This window comes from Elephantulus edwardii, unplaced genomic scaffold (genome assembly GCF_000299155.1).
Source record: "Elephantulus edwardii isolate Elephantulus edwardi_28Jun2011 unplaced genomic scaffold, EleEdw1.0 scaffold00045, whole genome shotgun sequence".
In the NCBI taxonomy this organism is placed as follows: domain Eukaryota; kingdom Metazoa; phylum Chordata; class Mammalia; order Macroscelidea; family Macroscelididae; genus Elephantulus; species Elephantulus edwardii.
In genome coordinates this window covers 16,777,761-16,797,453 of record NW_006399795.1, presented here as the reverse complement: position 1 = coordinate 16,797,453, position 19,693 = coordinate 16,777,761, and the positions used below count along the sequence as shown (strand labels likewise).

Sequence of the window (19,693 nt, the reverse complement as noted above, 5' to 3'; positions counted from 1 at the left end):
AAGTGGCCTTAAGGATGGAGGTCTCGTACAAAAGCTCTGGGTGGGTCTGCACCTCTACACTCCTGGGTACCAGGAGGCAGGCCCTGCACAGAGAAGTGAGTCCCCTCCCTGCATAGGATCATACATGTCTCGGAGCCTGTGCCCTGCAGATCGACAGAGCAAAAGCCATGGCTATCATGTGGCCAAAGTTAATGCAGGATGGCATGCTGGGCCCAACTGGGCACCAGCAGGCCCTGGAGGAACCCACCCTTTCATAGGCATTGAGCTGCAGCTGATTTGGCTTTCTGTGTCTGCCTCATGCATGTGGGGAGTGTCCACAGGCTGCGTGCACCCCTTTGGAGCACAGCACCCATGATCAGGCTGCTACTGTGAAACAAGGAGATGTGAACACTCCCTGTTATTGGTCCTGGCAGTCACCCCCAAGGTGATGAGTATCAAAAACGGAGCCCCCAGAGGCCTGCATTTACTGGAAACTCCCCAGGAGCGTTCCCCATCTCCTAGGAGGCTGAGAGAAACAAATAAAGACCTGGAGACAGCAGAGCTCTTGTTTATTTATCTGCAGGAGTGTAGGGCACTAAAAGGTCTATAGTCCCACCCTGGACTCCACTTACCCAGGGGGAACCAGCAAGCAGACCCCTGGGTGCTGATGCTGCCCTGGAGCAGAGCCTAGGCCCTTAGCAGGCAGAAGTGAAGAAAGAGACAGCAGGTCTGGTGAGGTCTCAGCTGGGGGCCTGAGGCAGGCCCTTCTTGAGCAGTGATGTGAGGTAGCTCCCCAGCTCCTCATCCTGCAGAGGCAAGGGGGTGGCTGCTAGGCAGGCCTTGCGTTCCTACACACTGCCTGCAGCAGCAGCATGCCCTGGGAGCCCCCTACCCCTGTGGCCACCTACCTGGTAGGTCCAGGAGACCAGCAACACTTTGGTGCTTGGGTCCTCCGAGTGGGCGGCAGCCTGGATAAGGATGGATTCCACCGTCACTGAGCCGTCAGGCAGGTGCTGCACACAGTGGTCCTTGAGGATGCTGCAGGGAAGGGGCACAGTGAGCTCCTGGCCTGGAGTCGGGACAGAGATGGAGGCCAGGGCAGGTCTGTCACCTCTTGAGGTGGCTGTAGACGCGCATCACTGTTTCTTGCTCCTTCCGGGCATCGTGCAGGTGTACGCGGCAGGTGAAGCGCAGCTGGTGCTCAGCCAGACCCAGCTCCTTGAGGGCTTGTTCTGAGGACACCAGCCGGAAGTTCTGCAGGGGCCACCGGGACAGGTTTGGGTGCATGAGTTTGTGGAGAGGAAACATGGGGTCAGGGCCCACTTTCTGCAAAGGATCCATCCACTCACTCACACTGTCCTTCATGATCAGGGTGCCCTGCAGCAGCCGGGGCTTCTTGGCATCGGGGAGCAGCCCTGTAAGCAGGAATCACAGCCATGTGCTGGGGAGCTGCCCACTCGACTGCCTTATGTGCCCCACCCACCTTGCTGCCTGGCATACCCTGTGCCATCTCCCTCTTCAGCAGTCCCAGCGAGATGCCCACAGGAATGCTGGGGCTCGTAGGCAGCGTAACCGTCTCGCCATTGGCTGGCATGTAGCAGTTCACTCCTGGGCAGATGGACAGAGAGGGCCTCAGTTCAGGCCTGGCCAGCCCTGCCCACAGCTAGTCCCACCAGTGCTGCCCTGGCCACAGCCGCCCCATCCGGTGCCTACGGAACTCCTGCTCTATCTTCTGCTTCAGGAACTCCATCTTCTTGGCCTCGCCGTGCACTAAGAGCACGTGCTCGGGTTCCGCCTGCCCGATAAGCTGCATGATGCCCTTGGCGTCAGCATGGGCGCTGAATGACATGTACTCCACCTGCATCTTGACCTCCAGCTGCAGGGCAGAAGGCAGTATCACCGCAGTGTGGCTGGATGGCCTTGCCCATGTCGGGAGGCATCACCCAGCCCACTGTACCCAAGGGGCAAGCTCTCACCACCTGCCGCCCCTCCATCTCCAGCTTGCGCTGCCCGCTGAGAATCTTGTGGCCCACAGTGCCCTGCACACAGTAGCCAGGCATGATGACCTGCAGAGGTAGGAGGGGCAAGAAGTGTGTTGCACCTGCAGACCCTTGACCTTGGCCTCCGCAGATGGCCACCTTACCCATCCCAGGCAGACACAACCAACTCATCCGTGGCCCTGACCCCCTCTTATGAGTGAAGATGCAGACCCCTTCAGGGTTTCAGCACACCCTGGTGTGCAGGAGCCCTCACCATATTCTTCTCATTCCCTGCCCACTTTCGGAAGATCTGAAGGGACTGGCCGGCGTGCAGCATCCCTGGCGTGGCAAACACCACCTGAAGGAGGGGTGCAAGGTGGTGGTCAGTGTGAGGAATACACCCTGGGAGTGTGAATCCACTGCAGAACCAGCGAGGCCTGGCATCCCTCAAGGCTGGACTCAATCCTTGCTTCCATCCAGTCTACCACTGATCCACCTAATTATACCCAAGGACAGGTATCCTTATTCCCCCAGGATGTATGCAAGCTAGATAAACGTGTGACGCTCTGGCCTAAAACCCCAGCAACAGGCACAGCATGGCTGCTCCCACAACAGGACTACACCATTGGGCCGGGGTTGTCCGCAAATGCTCGGTCGAAGGCCTTAATGTGCTTGAACTCAAACATGTTCCTCTGGACGAAGGTCTTCCGGATCTTCTGGTTGGTCCAGGTGATAAAGAGCTTGTAGTAGTGGTTGGCCTTCTCTGTCAGGCCGGTGGAGAAGTAGATGGGTGCCTTCAGGTTCATCCGCTCCCTGGAAACCCAACCTGGAGTCAGGGCAGTAGCCCTGGGCTTCCCCTCCCCCACCGCAGCCGGTCAGGTTCTTGCCACACCTACCAGAAGGTCTCCAGCAGGATGCACAGCTCCTGGGCCCGACCCAGCGCAAATACAGGGATCAACACCTAGAGACACACATGGAAGACTCAGTGGGGCTGGCAAGGCAGCAAGCCCTGTGCACACCTGCAGCACGGCAGACCATGCAGCGCTCACCACGGCCACCCTCATGAGAGCAGCGGGGATACCACTGTCGGGTCAGATGGCCCTAGGCTCTGTGTCTCGAGACGGTGGGACTGGACACTTTTGGGGACTGAAGATTATAGATGCCAGGGCCCACCCACACAGCCATGGGCATCAGTCACCTTTCCACCACGCTCCACAGTCTCATGGACCTTCTTCAAGAAGTCCCTCTCTCGGCAGCGCTTGGAGTCACGGATGGTTGTGGCATATGTGGATTCCGTGATAAGCAGATTAGGGCGGCACCTGTCGATCCATGCAGCCCTGGGATAGAGGTGGGAGAGATATGTCCCCACAGGGCAGGCTTCTGCTCATCTCCTCTGGATCAGCTGACAGAGCCACAGGGTACCAGCTCACAAGGGTAGGAGCAACAAGTGGGGGTAGTAATTCTGGCCCTCCCACCAGAAGCCAATTTCCTCTGCATAAACGATCGGCTCATAGGGGTGAGAAACAGAATGACAGCATTGTGACCCCGTTCCCTGTCTGAGGAGGGCAGGCTCTGGGGGAGAACCTCACAATGTGAAACAAATCCATCTCGGCTACTCACCCCAAGTGCCGATCTGGGGTCATGTTGTAATCGCCCTGGAGGAGAAGGATGATGGTGAGAAGGGGCCTTGTCCCTCTGCAAGGCCACAGCCCCCACTGGCCCAAAGCCTCTACTGACCGTGTAGACCACAGACTCTGAGCCCACTTTAATCTGGAACATGGCTGCTCCCAGCACGTGGCCTGCATAGTAGGCCTTGATTTCCAGTTCATCGTCCACCTACGGAGGAAGTGGGGAGCTCAGGCTTGTGTGCTGTGCTGGGCAGAAAGTCAGCAGAGGGGCTTAAAGAAAGCCTAATGGGGATGTTTGAGGGGGGGAGCTGGCATCCCTATGCACCCCTGGTGATCTTGTTTTCCACATGCGATGTCCAGTATTTATAATTAATCAGACCAGAAGCTGAGAAGTGAAAACAAAGGAAACAACAAACTTAAATGGCACCTGAAAATGGGCTGGCTTGGGCTGAGTGTGGCTACAATGGCTGTGGCTGACATATTCAGGGATAGAGAACAGATTAGGAATTAAGGAATAAAACCCCCAAACCAACTAGAGACTAGGTCTAGATACATATACATGGTATTTTAGGGGAAAAATTTTTCTAAGACCAATAATTATAATGAATCAAATTAAGACGTCAGTGAATTCTGTTCAACAGTAAACTCTGTGTAACCAGGAAAAGAATTACTATTCAGTACGCATTTGGAGACCAGCTGCTCTGCAGGAGGAGGAGGGGCAGTCTTCTCTCATGTGATTAACTGCCTCTGAAAACCCACTGAAGGGTCAGCTATGGGTTGGTTCCAACTTGACGGTACACAACATACAACACATGTATTTGGAGATACATCCAGCACACAGCACAAAGCAAAAGGATGGATGAGAGGTGCAAGCTCTGGGGAGAGGGCCTGGCATTGTGTAACTGGAGCCCCTCAGAGAGTGGGGAGCAAGACTGGACAGAGGCACATCTGAAGAAACCCGATGACAGGCATCCTGCCAGACTCAAGAGGACCTGGAGCTAAGTAAGAAAGAAACCAGACATAGGCCACCATCAACACCACAGAAGCCCCTCACTTTGGCAGAATGAGCCATTTATTCAAAGCACTGTAGGAAAATAACTGCCAACCTGGCATCCTACACCAGATAACACGGGTCCTTCACAAATGAGGGTCAAAGAAAATGTATGAAAGACTAATTAAAACAGGACGCACCTTCAAGGAGGAGGGGAACTACCACCAAACAGGAGGGTCAGGAATGGAAGGAGTTGTGAGAGGCAACAAGAGGGTGGACAGATGGACAAAACCAAGCAGGGACTGACTGCCCGACACAATTAATGATGGCTTCTTCCAAGGACTGGTCTGTGGAAACAGAACATGCTGGGAAAGACAGAGGGTCACACAAAGAGGAAGGACTTCAAGATGACGGTACAGTACTTGTAACAATGTGCTCAAGCATGGTGGCAAGCTGGGGATGGAGCGGGGATGGGACCAGGGTCAGATCTGCTGTTCACAGAGTCAATATGACTTGTGCAGTTAATTCAGCACACCCAACAACAACGATGATGCCTTACTGGGTCTAAAAGGTTTCAAGTAATAAGAAGTCTCTGAGAAGTGTTGGATGCATTCTGTAATCTCTACTGTAACTGCAGAAGAGCGGATTACCAGCCATCCAGAGGAGGATGGGCAATTTAGATATGTGTGTGTGTGTGTGTGTGTGTGTGTGTGTGTTGCACACACACAGAAACAGATATGCATATAAAAAACCTCAAATTTATTAGAACTGACCCATAACAGGTTTTCTAAGGTGATAAATCACACAGAAGGAGAATGTCCATCTTTCTCCTTAGGATCAGAAGGGAGATTTGAACCTTTGGGCTGGTAGCACAACTCCCTTCTCACTAGGCAATCAGATATATATGAGAAGAGCTTAGTCAGTAGGAACATATGTATACATATACATACATATACTTTGGACACGTGGCCAGGAGGGGCCAGTCCTTAGAGAAGGCTATCATGCTTGGAAGAGTAGAGGGTTAGTATAGGAGAAGGCCCTGGATGAGATGGACTGACACAGTGACTGTGGCGATGGGGCCAGGGGTGTTGGAGACAGGTTGGCTCAGGATAAGGCAGGGTTCAGTCACTGCTGGGTCGCTATGAGTCGCAGTTGACTCAACAACACATAACAACATACATAAATACATATATATACACATGGATATATGTATATCTCCCAAAAACCAATAAAGAGAAAAGACAGAGAAAGATGGATCTCTAAATTCTGTGACAAGCTACTTGAAAGAACCCATGATGCAGAAAAGCTGAACGTAGGAAGATGGAATAAGACATAACCTACCAACACTTAACATTGAAAGCATTTTAACTGTATTAATAAAAATGCAGACCATAGGCAAAAAAAATCATTAAAAATGTACTTCCAACTGACAAAACATCCAACCAGAAGAAAAACTGTTAGAACCTCACTCATAACAAAGCATCACAATTTAATATAATATGATAAATAACCTGCAACTAGGGGAATGTAATCAAATCTGACCCCTCATCCCTTTCCCTGGCCCAGGAACACAGCCCTGCAGACCTAGCCAGTACCCTAAGGCTGTCCTGGGCGTCAACCAAGGCCTCCTGATCTCACCCTTTGCTTCCAAAGTATGTTAATGAGCCCTGAGGACCTGGTGTCTATGTATACTCCAACCCCTACACCAGATAAATGCAGAAGCCAGTGCAGTGGCCCGAGAACTGGAGTGAGGCCAGTGGGTCCCGAGCAGACTCAGGTGTGCAGACAAGCTGCTGCAGGCCTGACCTGGACTGTCTGGTGCAGGTGGACAGCCACCACCTTCTTCATGCAGTCCTTGATCATCTGGGAGGTGAAGAAATTGGCTTCACCCTTCTTGTCCACAGCGATCTTACGGTAATCCTCCAGCAGGATGGGGCAGATGGCCTGGGTGGGGGGTGTCATGTAGATGGGTCCATCGTAGCCCACCATCTCACTGAAGTAGGGGAGTGCCCCACAGTGGTCCAGGTGGAAGTGGCTGCAGGAGGCAGGGGGCTCAGTCTGGGGCGCCTCCCTCCCCTCCCCCCGTTCTGAGTGCCTGCAGTGTGGCAAAGGCAGGAATGAGCATGGCTGAGAGGTGTCGTACTAAAACTCAAGGTCTGAGAATTTATTGGAGCAACACAGAAACCTCTGAAAGTTCACATAAAACTTAGAGGTGAGTTGCCAACTTTGGCAGCATCAAGATCTCACCAGAAAGGTGACACTTGTCCTGGATGGTGGAGGTAGGGACAGAGCCTGAGGCAGAGGGAAGGTCCTGGGGCACATCTATGAACATGAGCTGTGGGGTGAGTGGAAGGCCAAGGAAGAACCAAGACGGAGCCTCATCTTCCAGGGGACCCTCTCCCACCCATTTCTGGGTGCAGCCGCAGGCACACTGCACAGGGCATAGTCAGTAGCCTCCCAGGCATAAAACACTGTGCTGGGGTCTGCACAAAGAACCTAGTGGTGCAGTGGGCTACGTGTTGATCTTTTAACCAAAAATCAGCTGCTCTGAGAGAAAGACAAAGCTATCTTCTCCCACAAAGATTTACATTACAGCCTTGGGAATCCTATGGGGCAGTTCTATTCTGTTCTATAGGGTCACAAGTCAGACTCTAACTGGGTGACAGTGACTGGGTGGGTGTGGCACCAGGGCTGGGCACCATCACTGCAGCCAGCGGAGGAGGAACCACAGATACAGCCCCACTCACCTGATGATTACACAGTCCAGGAAATCGGTCAGCCGGCCGTTCTGGGTAATGTACGAGAAGTCGGGAAAGCGCCTCTGCTCACACCAAGGTAAGGAGTCAGAACGCAGGGCAGCCAACCCAGGGCAGGAGTCGGGGTGGGGGGGTGGGGAGGGATCAGGGCTGAGGATGAACAAAAGAGCAAGGGCCAGACACAGGACACCAGCACTCCCCTCCCTGCAAGTGGCCAGGCAGCTCTAAGACCATTTCCCCAGACCTCACTGCCACCCAAAGCCTGGGCATGCTGAAGGGTCCACTGGACTCCGGGATCCAGTGTTGATGGAATCCACTGGTCCCAATGGGACTTACATCATCATTGAAGCCCATGTGCATCCCACAGTCCAGCATGACGTTCTTGCCCGCAATGGAGACCAGGATGCAGCTGCGGCCCACATCCTGGCCGGCTCCTGTTCAGGGGAAGAGGTGATGAGGGGAGTCCCCATGCTTCCTCCCTGCATCTGTCTCCTCCTCTCTCCCTCAACAGGAGTGTGAACCCCATAGGTGGACCTGGCTGTCTCCTCTCGACAGCTTCCCTGGCTCTGAGCTCGACCTAGCTCACGGTGGCCATCAACCAGCATCTGTGGAGGGAAGGACCACCCCCCACAGTGTAGGACCCTAAGGAATTGAGCAGTTTAGTAAGAGTATGCAGCATTTAATACTTCAGGGCCCATTTTCTGACCCTAGAAACTAGCTCTTAAGGGCCTCACTGTCCTACTTCCCAGCAAACTCAACAATTGAGAGAAGCAGAGTTCAGGGTACACAGGAAGGGTGGACTCAGTTAACACGTTGCTGCAAATGACGGCAAAATGTGTTTCTAAGCACGGTTGTCAATTTAAGTGTGCGGCAACGTGTTAAGAGAAAACAAGAAGGCAGCAAATTCCTGTTCACATGGAGCTTGCATTCCAGGTGAAGGAGTGATGAGAAAATGTGATGATGAAATCAAACAAGAACTCTATCTGGGGCATCATATGGTAACAGGTGACAGAGTGGAGATGGTGCGGGGATTGTGGTGGCATGGACCACCAGTGCACTGCCCCTATCATGTCTTCCCTAGAGGATGACTCAAGTGTGCAGGCTCTGCAGTGGAAATGCCAGGGATACTGGGCGTCAGCCTGCCGTCTGGAGGCTGACGGCTTTAACTCACACAGGGAAAAATGTGAGAGTGGAAGGGTTTGTTTTGAAGTGACCTTGGTAGTGGGGAAATCCGGTGTAGATGTGAAATAACTGAAGCCATAAGAAAAGATTATGAGACTGAGTCGACAATAGGAAGAGGCCCAAGTGGGAGAGAACAGGTCGGAACTGGGGAGGAGGAGTTTACGGAAACCTTAGGAGAGTGACAGAGAAGGGCTAGGGGTAACAGTGGCTAAGAGGATTCTACCTTGTAGGAGGCGGTGACACTGTGGAAGGACAGGTGTACACTTTGTCACTGGAACCAACTCGTAAGTGACGTTCCAGTGAATAATCAGAGGCAATAAACTGTATGAGAGGAGAGTGCCCATCTTTCTCCTGGTGAATTCGAACCACATGGTTTTGGGTTGGTAATGCAATGCCTTACCACTAAGCCAACAGCACTCCACCTGAGGGCCAAGACGCTCATTTGTAGCTCTGCTGACAACTGCAGCACTGAGAAGGTGTGGAGCCAGACTCTGTGTATGGGCCGGGAGTGTTCACAGGGGTGGGAACAGACCCATAAGATGCCCCTGACACACTGTCTAGAAAAGGCGGCAGGTTCTAGACTGTGGACACGCAGAGCTGCTCTGGGACCCCTTGCTTAGCACTGTTAAAACCAGGGGCCACAGCATCAGTTCTGACTCATGGCAACCACATGTGTGTCGGAGCAGAACTGTGCTCCACTGGAATTTCAATGGCTGAATTTTTTTTTTTTTTAGATCAATAGGCTTTTCTTATTTCTACCTCTGGGTAGCATCAAACCTCCAAACTTGTATTTATCAAGTGAGCACATTAACATTTGCACCATCCACGAACTCCTATCAGAGAATGAAAAAAATAAGCATGTGTAATTTCTGATTTTGAACAAAAACATAAAGCTACTTTTTTATTGCTGTATTGAAAATTATACAAGTGTTCAGGTCTTTCGTTCATAGGGTCGCAATGAGTCGTCTATGACTCAACAGCACATAATAACAACAACAACAACACAAAGAGAGCTAGTTGGCCAAGTAGAAAAGTGATGCTACCAAGCCAAAAGTGGGTGATTTTAATCTACAGCCCTCAGGCCTGGTTTTAATTGTTTTTTGTCAAACATTCTTCTAAGTGGTAAAGCACTGGTCTGTCCATTTGCTGTACGGAGATAACTCGAGGTTGCTGTGATGCTGAACACTGTGATACTGATGTGTCAAATGTGACAATGGTTACGCATGGTGGACTGTACTTGGTGGAGCTTCCCAATTAAAGCAAGCCTGGAAGCAGGAGTGGCATCCACTTCTGGGATAGCTTGCCTCTGGAAACTCTATGAACTTGGGAGAAAAGATGAAAGTTATACAACTGTTGATGTTTTTCGTTCATAGGGTCCCTAAGACTCCTTTACGACTCGATGGCACTTAACAACAACAACACTGGGCAAATAAGTGGCCACAGATGATCTCTGCATGAGCAGAGCGGTAAGACGGAGTAAGGGAGTGGAAGGCCAGCCAGAAGTGAAGTGGACAAAGAAGACTTGAAGAACTGGTTGACAGGCAAGGGTAGTTAACACGCTGACAGATGAAATGACTGTAAGGTCATGGGACGTTGGGGGTTTCTGAATGGTCTCCCATAACCACTCCCAGGAATGCTGCAGCATCTGCTGAAGATCAACTCTGTGCCAAGCACTTTACTTGACAGCCTCCTGTGATCAGATATGCTCACACCCACCTCACTGTCAGAGCAGGTCTAAAAGATGAAGAATTGATATCACACAGTACTAGCAAGCCAGGAATCAAGTCTAAAGCCAGTCCCTTCACCACTCTCTCCAGGTCCTGCATCTACGGGAACAGCTAAGCAGAGCGATCAGGACCCCGGCCCACACTTTGGTAAAGTGACTGCCAACTGGCCTCCCCAAAACAGAAGAAGTGCAATGCAGCCCCAACCCCTTAACAGCACAATCATGAGTCCAATGAGGCGCCATCTAAGAAAGGACTCTAGAAGTTGGGACCCATCAGAAGTAACACAGAGAGCGAGAATACTGCCAGCTTCAAACTTGATAACCTTGGGCTTTGAAAAAGTCACTGAACCATTCTGTGAGCCAGCAACAAAAGCTTTAAAATACACATGAGTGTCTCTAACCCTTCGAAATGTGGTGAAGATGAAGAGTGAGAACAGAAGAAGGGGACAAATGTCCGCCCCATTCGAGTCCCCATCTACTCCAGCCCCTCTTGCTGGATTCAAGCTTACCCAGAGGAGTCACTCTGATCTCTGGCATCCTGACCAGGCGAACTCCCAGGCTCGGAGCACGCGCAGGGTTGGGTCAGGCCGACACGCTGCACTTAAGGCCCCGTTCCGTCTTTGGGGTCTCGCAGGGGCTTTAGCCAGTAAAAAAAAAACCCGAGACCTAGAAGCGGTGAGGAGCGCCGTGGGCATCAGTTCCCTAAGAGAAACGTGAGTGCCGCTCCTCCTCGTTCACTGAGCTGGCTACGTCGGTCCCAAAGAAACTTCAACACAAGCACACGGGGACCACAGGTCGCCGGGACCGCTCGTTTGAGCTGGAGCCCTCCGTGCCTCTGCTCACCGCGCAGGCGCGAACCCAATAGCTCCGCCTTCTTGTCCGCTCGACGGAAACGCGGGTGCTTCGGGCTTCCTGATTGGGCGCCTCACAACCAATTGTGTGGGAGGTGACAGACGCCCAGAAGTGAGCGGGGCAACTGGGGCGGGCGGGGCGGAACTGGACGTCTCAGACAGCTGGGACCGCAGTGGAGGTGAGCGGGGTTCCCGGGCTCGGCGGGATGGGACGGGCCGGACGCGGTCAAGCCGATCGAGGCAGGTGTGGAGACTCGAAAGAACGGGGTGCGGGTCTAAAGGGCAGCTTTTGGAATCCCAGACATGCAAGCTGGGAGGAGACACCCTCTCAAAGGGCTGTCGCGGGGTGATCACCTAAGTAAGTCCTGGTTTCCAAGATGGGGCCTCTCATCACTACTCTAAGCCTCCCACCCCATCCCGAGGTCCTCACCTAGACCGAAACCATCCTCGGGCCCTGACACCACTCTCTTTCAAGTTACAGACCCCAGCGAGGTACCTCCACAGCTCCCTTCCCAAAAGAGATTTGCAGGATGCAAAGACAGGGACCCAAACTGCTTGGCCCTGCTCCCACGCACAAGCCTAGGTGCCAGGTTGCCTGCTTTCCTGTCAGGACTCCAGTCTGCTCTGTCACAAAGCCCCTGTGCCTAGGCTGACTACTCAGTCCTGACCTTGAGGCTGTGGCTTTTCCTTGGAAAGCTCTGACAGGGCCTCTGCAGTCTCCTTCCTGGAGCTGGCAGACTGCCTGCCTTTCCTGTTGCAGACTGACAGCTCTAAAAGACTCACCGGCAGCTCCTTATGAGCTGCTGGCTCGCATCCTAAGCAGGAAGGCCCAGTGACAGGACTTTCAGGGACCAGGAAGGAGTCCTGGAACCTCAGAGACCATCTGGCAAAAAACTGGGGCCCTGACAGGGTTGCTGCTTAAAGTCTCCAGCACTATCTTCCTGATCCCAGATACAACCTTTCCCCTCCACCTGAAGATAAAGTAAGCTCACCTCTAAAAGACTCTACACTCACCGTTTGGGGCTCCACCCAGAGCCAGGCATGCAGCTGAACCCGTGGGACCTGCAGGGCCTGAGTGCCAATTGCTGGAAGGAGGAATGCTGCTCAGCCATCCTTCATACCTCCCACCTGGATCCCTTAGACCTCCTTCCTTCACGTTCACCACTTCATATGCCACATTATCTATATTTACTGCTTGTTTTCTATCCTTCCCACTAGAATGTAGCCTCAAGAGAACAGGGTTCACCTGCTCACAAAGGGTCTTAAGACCCTAAATCAGTGCTGGTTCTGTTAGGGACTCAGTAAGTGTTCTTCTAACAGGGAAATCAGACATACACTCTAGTGAGAAACAGATGGTCAGTAAGCACTTATTCGGGACAGAGCACAATATCTTGAAACCCAGCAGGGAGACTGAGGAAGCCTTGCATGGTCTTCTGCATTGAGCAGGTGATCAGGGACAGCCTCACCCAAATGGATATCTGTGGATGAGAGTTCTGGGCAAAAACACAGCAGGCAAAAGCCTTGAGGCTGAGACAGGTGGCAGGGGCAGGTGGCATGGAATATGTGAAAGCAGAGGAGCCAGCCTGGGAAAGAAGCCTGTTCTAGGTGGGAAGACACCATGACAGGTTTCTGGGTATTGTTGTTAGGTCCTGCTGAGTACAACACATAGCAACCCAGTGAACACCAGACTTGAACTTCAGCCTCCCTTGTGCCATCCTCAAAACCTCCAACACCCTCAAGCTCCTTCCTGCAGTTACTGTGTCAGTCCACCTGGTTGAGTGTCTTCCTCTCTTTCACCGTCCCTCCCCCCACCTTTCCAAGCTTGATGTCCCTCTGTAAGGATTAAGGATTAACCTCTCCTAGCAACATGCCCAAAGTATAATCCAAGCTCTTTTCTTCCTTGCCCTTTCCTACTGGGGAGCGAGGGGAAGTATTACAGAAGCTGATCTGGAACCACCTTCATGTGTGTTTCAGTTCCTTTTGAAAAATGGATGATCCAGAAACCGACTTCAACCTGAAAGTCGTAATGGCTAATTTCAAGCAGTGCCTCAATGAGAAAGAAGAAATCCTTATGGACCACTACCTCAGTGGCTGGCAGGGGCTGGTAAAGTATGTGCCCAAGTGGGACAGGTGATGGGGGAGCTTTCCTGTCCAACGGTCTCCTTCTCTCATCCCGGCATTCCTGCAGGTGCTTGTAAGCAGCAGACTAGTGCCTGCTTGCTGGGGACAGAGCTGTGCACTGGTACGACGGCTGGCGGCACTGCTTTCCTTAGAAGGACCACCAAGGGAGGAGGGGCCAGGGGCAGAGTCCCAGCCCTCACAGCCCTGGGCATCAGCCATAGGAGGCACAGACTGAATCCAGCTTTCCCTTGAGCAGGTTTCTGAACAGCCTGGGTGCCATCTTCATGTTCATCTCCAAGGATGTGGTGGCGAAGCTGCAGATTATGGAGCGGCTGCGCAGCAGCCCACAGGGTGAACAGTACGCCAGCCTGCAGTCCATGGTGGCCTACGAAGAGGAACATCAGCTGGTGGACCTGCATCGGCGTGGACACCATCCTGAGTCGGGCTGTCGCACCGTGCTGCGGCTACACCGTGCCCTGCGCTGGCTACAGCTCTTCTTGGAGGGGCTGCGTGCCAGCCCCGAAAATGCCCGCACCTCCACGCTCTGCACCGATTCCTACAATGCCTCGCTGGCTGCCTACCACCCTTGGGTTGTGCGTCAGGCCGTCACCATGGCCTTTTGTGCTCTGCCCACGCGCAAAGTCTTCCTGGAGGCCATGAAGGTGGGGCCTCCCGAGCAGGCTGTGGTGATGCTGGAGGAGGCGCTGCCCTTCCTTGAGCGTGTCTATGACATCACCCAGAAGCTCTATGCAGATCACACGATGCTGGACCTCCCCTAGTGCAGTGGAGGCAGGAGGCTGTATGGGTTCCTCCCAGCTGCCTTCCTTCATTCCAGGGTAGACCGGTGGAAAACCAGGTGCTGGCCGTCTGCTCCCATGCCGTCCTGGTCAGGCTGTGGCCATCCCACACTGCCTGAGATTCCCAGAAGACCTCTATACGGCCAGGCTCACAGAGATCCTCTGAGCAGAAAGGCAGCCAGAACTGGAGGTGGAAGGAGGAGGCAAAGTTGTTGGGGAAGATGACCACCGCCACAGCCCAACAGTCCTCCACCTACCCATCTCTGTGAAGTGAAGGTGATGGTCACAGGGGCTCAGAGAATCCCTTGCTGGCACCCCAGATGTGTCTCCCTCCTATGCCTGCCTCAGGTACAGAGCAGCTCCTATGTCTGCCCAGGTGTGAAGCCTTCTAGGCTGCCCATTGCCAGGGCAAGGAGGGGACAACTTGGCCCTGTGAGCTGTTCTCTGTCAGACCCAGGACCCACAGTAACAGCTGTCACTGAAGCTCCTTCCACGCCCTCTGCAGATGCATCAGTTCCAAGGGCACAGCAGGCACCTCCCTTGGCAGCTGCCTGTGGTCTGCATGACCCCAAGGTCACCAGGGAGCCACATACTACAGAGCTAAGGCATCGCCTTGCCCTGGGTTCCTGAGACACTACATTCCCTACCCTTCACTTTGCTGCCCCCAGCACAGTGCTCAGCAGTTCCTGCTCTACTGTCCTTAGGCAGGTAGGTGGGCTGGATCTCCTGCCATCTCTGCCTACCCACAGGGTGCAGGGCCACAGGAGTGGTGTGTGTAAAGGAGACATGTACCCGTGACCCTTCTGATGGACTTTGGGGAAGTGTTATGCCTGGGGACTTTTCCAGTAGGAATAAATCGCATTTACTGGGCCTGTTCATTCTGCAGATGAAAGTGTTGAGATGTGCAGGTACCTGCCATCCAAGAAGGGGGTCGAGAGACAGGTGAAAGAAGCCTGGTGGTGGACGACCCTGGAGGTGTCCTAGATGAGTGTTCCCCACCCCGAAAGGATGTGTGTGTACATGTGTACAACTGTGTGTGTACAGTGATTTATGGGGGGGGGTACATGTGTACTGATTCAAACATAATAGGGTAGACTGGTATATAATGAAGGGAGGCATCTAGACCAGCCCCACCAGTGTGTGCTGGAGCTGGTCAGAGTGGAGATCCAGCAGGATTCCTCCTCTACCTTAGCAGGGTCCCTTCATCATTCACCCTCGAAGCTCTGCCGGCTATGCCTTTAGAGTTCTCCTATGCTCAAGGCCAGTGCATATCCACCACGGGCTCCAGTGTGTTGTGTCAGGGAGGGCTCGCTCCCCAGGCCCAGGCAAGGAGGGTGGTGTCCGGAAGTTTGGTGGAGCTGCCGGGCTCCTCACCCAGTGGGAGGGCCTGCCTTGCTGAGGCGTGCATACACACGAGAATGCGCATGCTGGCACGTGTGCTCAGTGAAGCTCTTCCAGCCACGCACAAGCACACACACCTGTGTCAGCCCATTTGGTTGTGGCCTTTCCCCTGTGATTTGCATGGGTCCTTCCTCAGGTCCAGCTGTGAGCTGTCCCCAGAAGAAATGGCCCCTACCTGCCACAGCCAGCAAGCAAGTACCCACCCCATAGATGCACCTGCCATGACAGGCCACAGCCCAGCATGTAAGCCCCATGGTCCAGGCATGCCATGCTCAGGTGAACCCCCTCTTCATGCTCTCCCATCCTACTGTCACCAACCACCCACCACTCTGAAATTGCCCCCCAGAGAGGCCAGGTGCTTGATGTGGAGATGAGGCCACCCTGGCTGCTCCCCAAGTAAAGAGAGTATGACTTCTGCTAGGCGAAGACTGGAGGCACCCTTGAGACTGCCAGAGACCCCCAGTGAACACATCTGAGCCCCTCCAACAAGTGGAGACCCCTGGACCCCTTTCTGAGGCACCCCATTGCTCTTCTTCTTAGGCCCCCTGTGGTCTGTTGGGTCGCTCTAGGACTGGGGACAGCTGGCACTCAGAGCCCACCTGCTCCAGTCTCCTGGTATTGGTGGCCTCAGAATGAAGCCCTGTTGTGTGCAAACCTGCAGTAGGGTCAGCTGGGACAGTATGAAAATTCCTCTGCCACCACCCCGGCCTCAGAGGCCCAGGGGCATCACAGGTGGGAATAGCAAAGGTTTTGTTAAGCAAATATGCTGCTAACTCCCTATATCTGGCCTCTGAGGTCCCCAACACCATTCCTGCTGGAAGTTGCCTTCCAATATGCCTGGTCTAACTCCATTGAGCCTCAGTCTGGCAGCAATCCTGGGCTTCACAGCAGGGGCCCCTATGTGTCTCTCTCGCCTGCTCAGAATGCAAGGTGACTATATGCTGGGTGGGCTCTTCCCCATGACCTCGGCTGAGGGCTCTGACCTTGAGAACAGAATAAGGCCAGAGAGCACCACATGCAAGAGGTAAGGGGCAGGAGGCCTGGGCTGCTAGGAATAGAACTGGGTAGGGTAGGGACCAGGCTGGGAAGCCAGGCCAGTGTGGGGTGGGACAAGGACCAGGATGGAGTTCAAGTTCAAGGCTGGCCTTGAGTAACCAGCAGAGACCCTCCCGGTCCAGCACTCTCAGCCCCTTTTGCCCCAGGTTCTCTGGCCTCGGCCTGCTTTGGGCGCTGGCCGTGAAGATGGCAGTGGAGGAGATCAACAATGGGTCACGGTTGCTTCCGGGGCTGCGTCTGGGCTATGACCTCTTAGATACGTGCGCAGAACCCATGACAGCCATGAAGCCCAGCTTGGTGTTCCTGGCCAAGGCAGGCAGCCATGACATTGCTGCCTACTGCAACTACACACAGTACCAGCCTCGTGTGGTGGCTGTCATTGGGCCCCACTCCTCTGAGCTCGCCCTTGTCACTGGCAAGTTCTTCGGCTTCTTCCTCATGCCCCAGGTTTGCCCACTGCCCAGCTCGACCACCCCACCCCAACCCATTCTGCCCCACCCTACACAGCAGCCCCTGACAGAGGCTCTTGACCTGCAGGTCAGCTACGGCGCCAGCACAGACCGGCTGAGTGACCGAGAGACGTTCCCATCCTTCTTCCGCACGGTGCCCAGTGACCGAGTGCAGCTGCGGGCCATCGTGGAGCTTCTGCTGCTCTTCAGCTGGAACTGGGTTGTGGCCATGGGCAGTGACGATGAGTATGGTCGTCAGGGCCTGAGCATCTTCTCCAACCTGGCCAGCACCCAAGGCATCTGCATTGCTCATGAGGGCATAGTCCCACTGCCTCGTGACCACAAACCACTCACGGGCCCAATGGGGAAGCTGCTAGAGATTGTAAACCAGAGCAATGTGCAGGTGGTGGTGGTATTCTCCTCCGCTCGAGCCGCCCGCACCTTCTTCAGCCACTGTATCCACAGCCAGCTCACACCAAAGGTGTGGGTGGCAAGTGAGGCCTGGCTGGCCTCGGAGCTGCTCACCACACTGCCTGGCATGGAAAAGGTGGGCACTGTTCTTGGCTTCCTGATGCGAGGCACCCAGTTACCTGAGTTCTCGGACTATGTGGCCAGGTGCCTGGCCTTGGCCTCCGACCCAGCCTTCTGTGCCTCACTGGATACTGTGCACCAGAATCTGGAGGAGGAAGTGGTGGGGCCACGCTGCCCGCAGTGCGACCTCATCACGATGCAGAACCTGTCGACTGGGCTGCTGCACCACCAGACCTTCGCTGCCTATGCAGCTGTGTACAGCGTGGCCCAGGCACTCCACAACACGCTGCACTGCCAGGCTTCAGGGTGTCCTGTGCACAAACCAGTGCAGCCCTGGCAGGTGAGGCAGGCCCACAGGTTCTCCCCATCCCCATCTACGCACACAGAGCCACCAGAAGCAGGGCCCGAACAAGAAGTCTGGGGGACGAGGGTGGTTCTGGGTTCCACTAAAGCATCTCCTGGTCCCTGGCCAGCTCCTGGAGAAGATGTACAACACGAGCTTCTGGGCCCGAGACATGGAGATGGCCTTTGACGCCACTGGGAATGTGGACATGAATTACGACCTGAAGCAGTGGCGGTGGCAGGGCCAGGTTCTCACGATGCACACTGTGGGCACCTTTGATGGCCAGCTCCAGCTCAACCGCTCCCTGATCCAGTGGCATTTGCCAAACCACCAGGTAAGTCAGGATCATGGGTCCCCTCCATGTGGTCTCAGGCTGCCTGGGGCATAACACTCCTGCTGCCAGGGGAGCAGAGTACAGCAGGCACTCAAGTCTGCACCCTCACCCACAACTCCTGCCTGGTGGACACTAATGGGACACACCTCCTGCCAGTTAGGTGGGGCGGGGTGGGGGGGAGTCGCAGCGGCTGATGAGCTGAAGCTGCCCCCCCACTCCAGGAGCCGGTGTCCCAGTGCTCGCGGCAGTGTGCGGACGGCCAGGTGCGCCGGGTGAAGGGCTCCCACTCCTGCTGCTATGACTGCACGGACTGCAAGGCTGGTACCTACAGGAGCAGCACAGGTGAGCCAGGCAGCACAGCCTGGCGAGCTGGGCCTCCATACTGCTGGGGACTGGTGGGCACATGCAACCTAGGGATCCCAGTCTGTCCCCACCCCAGTGTCCCCCAGCCCGTGGAGGGGTGAGGCCAGGCCCATCAGACCAGAACCTCTCGTCGTCCTCCTCCCTATCCTGCAGATGACCTCTTCTGCCTCTCGTGTGACCTCAAAGAGTGGTCCCCTGACCGAAGCACGCGCTGCTTCCTCCGGACGCCCAAGTTCCTGGCGTGGGGGGAGCCAGCCACGCTGGGATTGCTAGTGCTGCTGGGCCTGGTGCTGGGCCTGGTGCTGGCCACCTTCGGGCTGTTTGTCTGCCACTGGGACAGCCCCATGGTGCAGGCCTCCGGCGGGCCACTGGCCTGCTTTGGCCTGGCCTGCCTGGGCCTGGTCTGCCTCAGTGTGCTCTTGTTCCCTGGGTGGCCCAGCCCCACCAGCTGCTTCGCACAGCAGCCTCTCTGTCACCTGCCACTGACAGGCTGCCTGAGCACGCTCTTCCTGCAGGCAGCCGAGACATTTGTGGAGTCAGAGCTGCCGCAAAGCTGGCTGGAGCGGCTGCAGGGCCACTTTCGAGGCCTGGGGGCCTGGCTCGTGGTACTGTTGGCAGTTTTGGCTGAGGCCGCCCTGTGTGCCTGGTACCTGGTGGCCTTCCCCCCTGAGGTGGTCACCAACTGGTGGGTGCTGCCCCAGGAGGTACTGATACACTGCCATGTGCGCTCCTGGATTGGCTTCGGCTTGGTGCACACCGTCAACGCCACCCTGGCTTTCCTGTGCTTTCTGGGCACCTTCCTGGTGCAGAGCAGGCCTGGCCGCTACAACCGCGCGCGAGGGCTCACCTTTGCCATGCTGGCCTACTTCATCATCTGGATCTCCTTTGTACCCATCCTTGCTAACGTGCACATGGCCTATCAGCCCGCTGTGCAGATGAGCGCCATCCTTCTCTGCGTTCTGGGCATCCTGGCTGCTGTCCACCTGCCCAAGTGCTACTTGCTGCTATGGTGTCCAGCACTCAACACCCCCGAGTTCTTCCTGGGAGAGGGGTCTGGGGTTGCAAGGGAGACTCAAGGAAACCAGGAGTTAGTGACTCCTGGTCCTGTGAACTCACCCCCAGCCACCCCAGCCCAATAGAGATCACCAAGCCCTAAACCCCAGCCCATGCCCTGATTCTGGGACCCCCCCCTCCTCAGCCCTAAGT

General features: G+C 54.8%; 3 protein-coding genes across 4 annotated transcripts; 2 read left to right on the top strand and 1 right to left on the bottom strand.

Annotated features, from left to right (window-relative positions):
• Positions 1-715: 715 nt before the first annotated feature.
• CPSF3L (cleavage and polyadenylation specific factor 3-like) lies at positions 716-10,781 on the bottom strand. 2 transcript variants are annotated; one of them, XM_006885848.1, is made up of 17 exons: positions 10,751-10,779; positions 7,670-7,767; positions 7,325-7,398; positions 6,384-6,612; positions 3,696-3,794; positions 3,579-3,613; positions 3,157-3,295; positions 2,855-2,919; positions 2,582-2,771; positions 2,233-2,316; positions 1,956-2,045; positions 1,693-1,855; positions 1,480-1,587; positions 1,333-1,394; positions 1,091-1,233; positions 888-1,017; positions 716-785 (listed from the first exon to the last, which is right to left on the bottom strand). In XM_006885848.1, the coding sequence occupies exons 1-17, from the start codon at positions 10,776-10,778 to the stop codon at positions 720-722; spliced, it is 1,803 nt and encodes a 600-aa protein (XP_006885910.1). In that variant the 5' UTR covers position 10,779; the 3' UTR covers positions 716-719. The 2 variants fall into 2 exon arrangements, with proteins under 2 accessions (XP_006885910.1, XP_006885911.1); XM_006885849.1 differs by lacking the exons at positions 6,384-6,612; positions 7,325-7,398 and having other exon boundaries at positions 10,751-10,781.
• Positions 10,782-13,079: 2,298 nt separating this feature from the next.
• Positions 13,080-13,992, top strand: GLTPD1 (glycolipid transfer protein domain containing 1). Its single transcript, XM_006885847.1, has 2 exons — positions 13,080-13,201; positions 13,470-13,992. Exons 1-2 carry the CDS (start codon positions 13,080-13,082, stop codon positions 13,990-13,992), a joined length of 645 nt encoding a protein of 214 aa, XP_006885909.1.
• A 2,252-nt stretch (positions 13,993-16,244) lies between these two features.
• LOC102851664 (taste receptor type 1 member 3-like) lies at positions 16,245-19,626 on the top strand. Its single transcript, XM_006885944.1, has 6 exons — positions 16,245-16,435; positions 16,614-16,914; positions 17,005-17,787; positions 17,921-18,124; positions 18,346-18,466; positions 18,641-19,626. Exons 1-6 carry the CDS (start codon positions 16,245-16,247, stop codon positions 19,624-19,626), a joined length of 2,586 nt encoding a protein of 861 aa, XP_006886006.1.
• Positions 19,627-19,693: the final 67 nt, after the last annotated feature.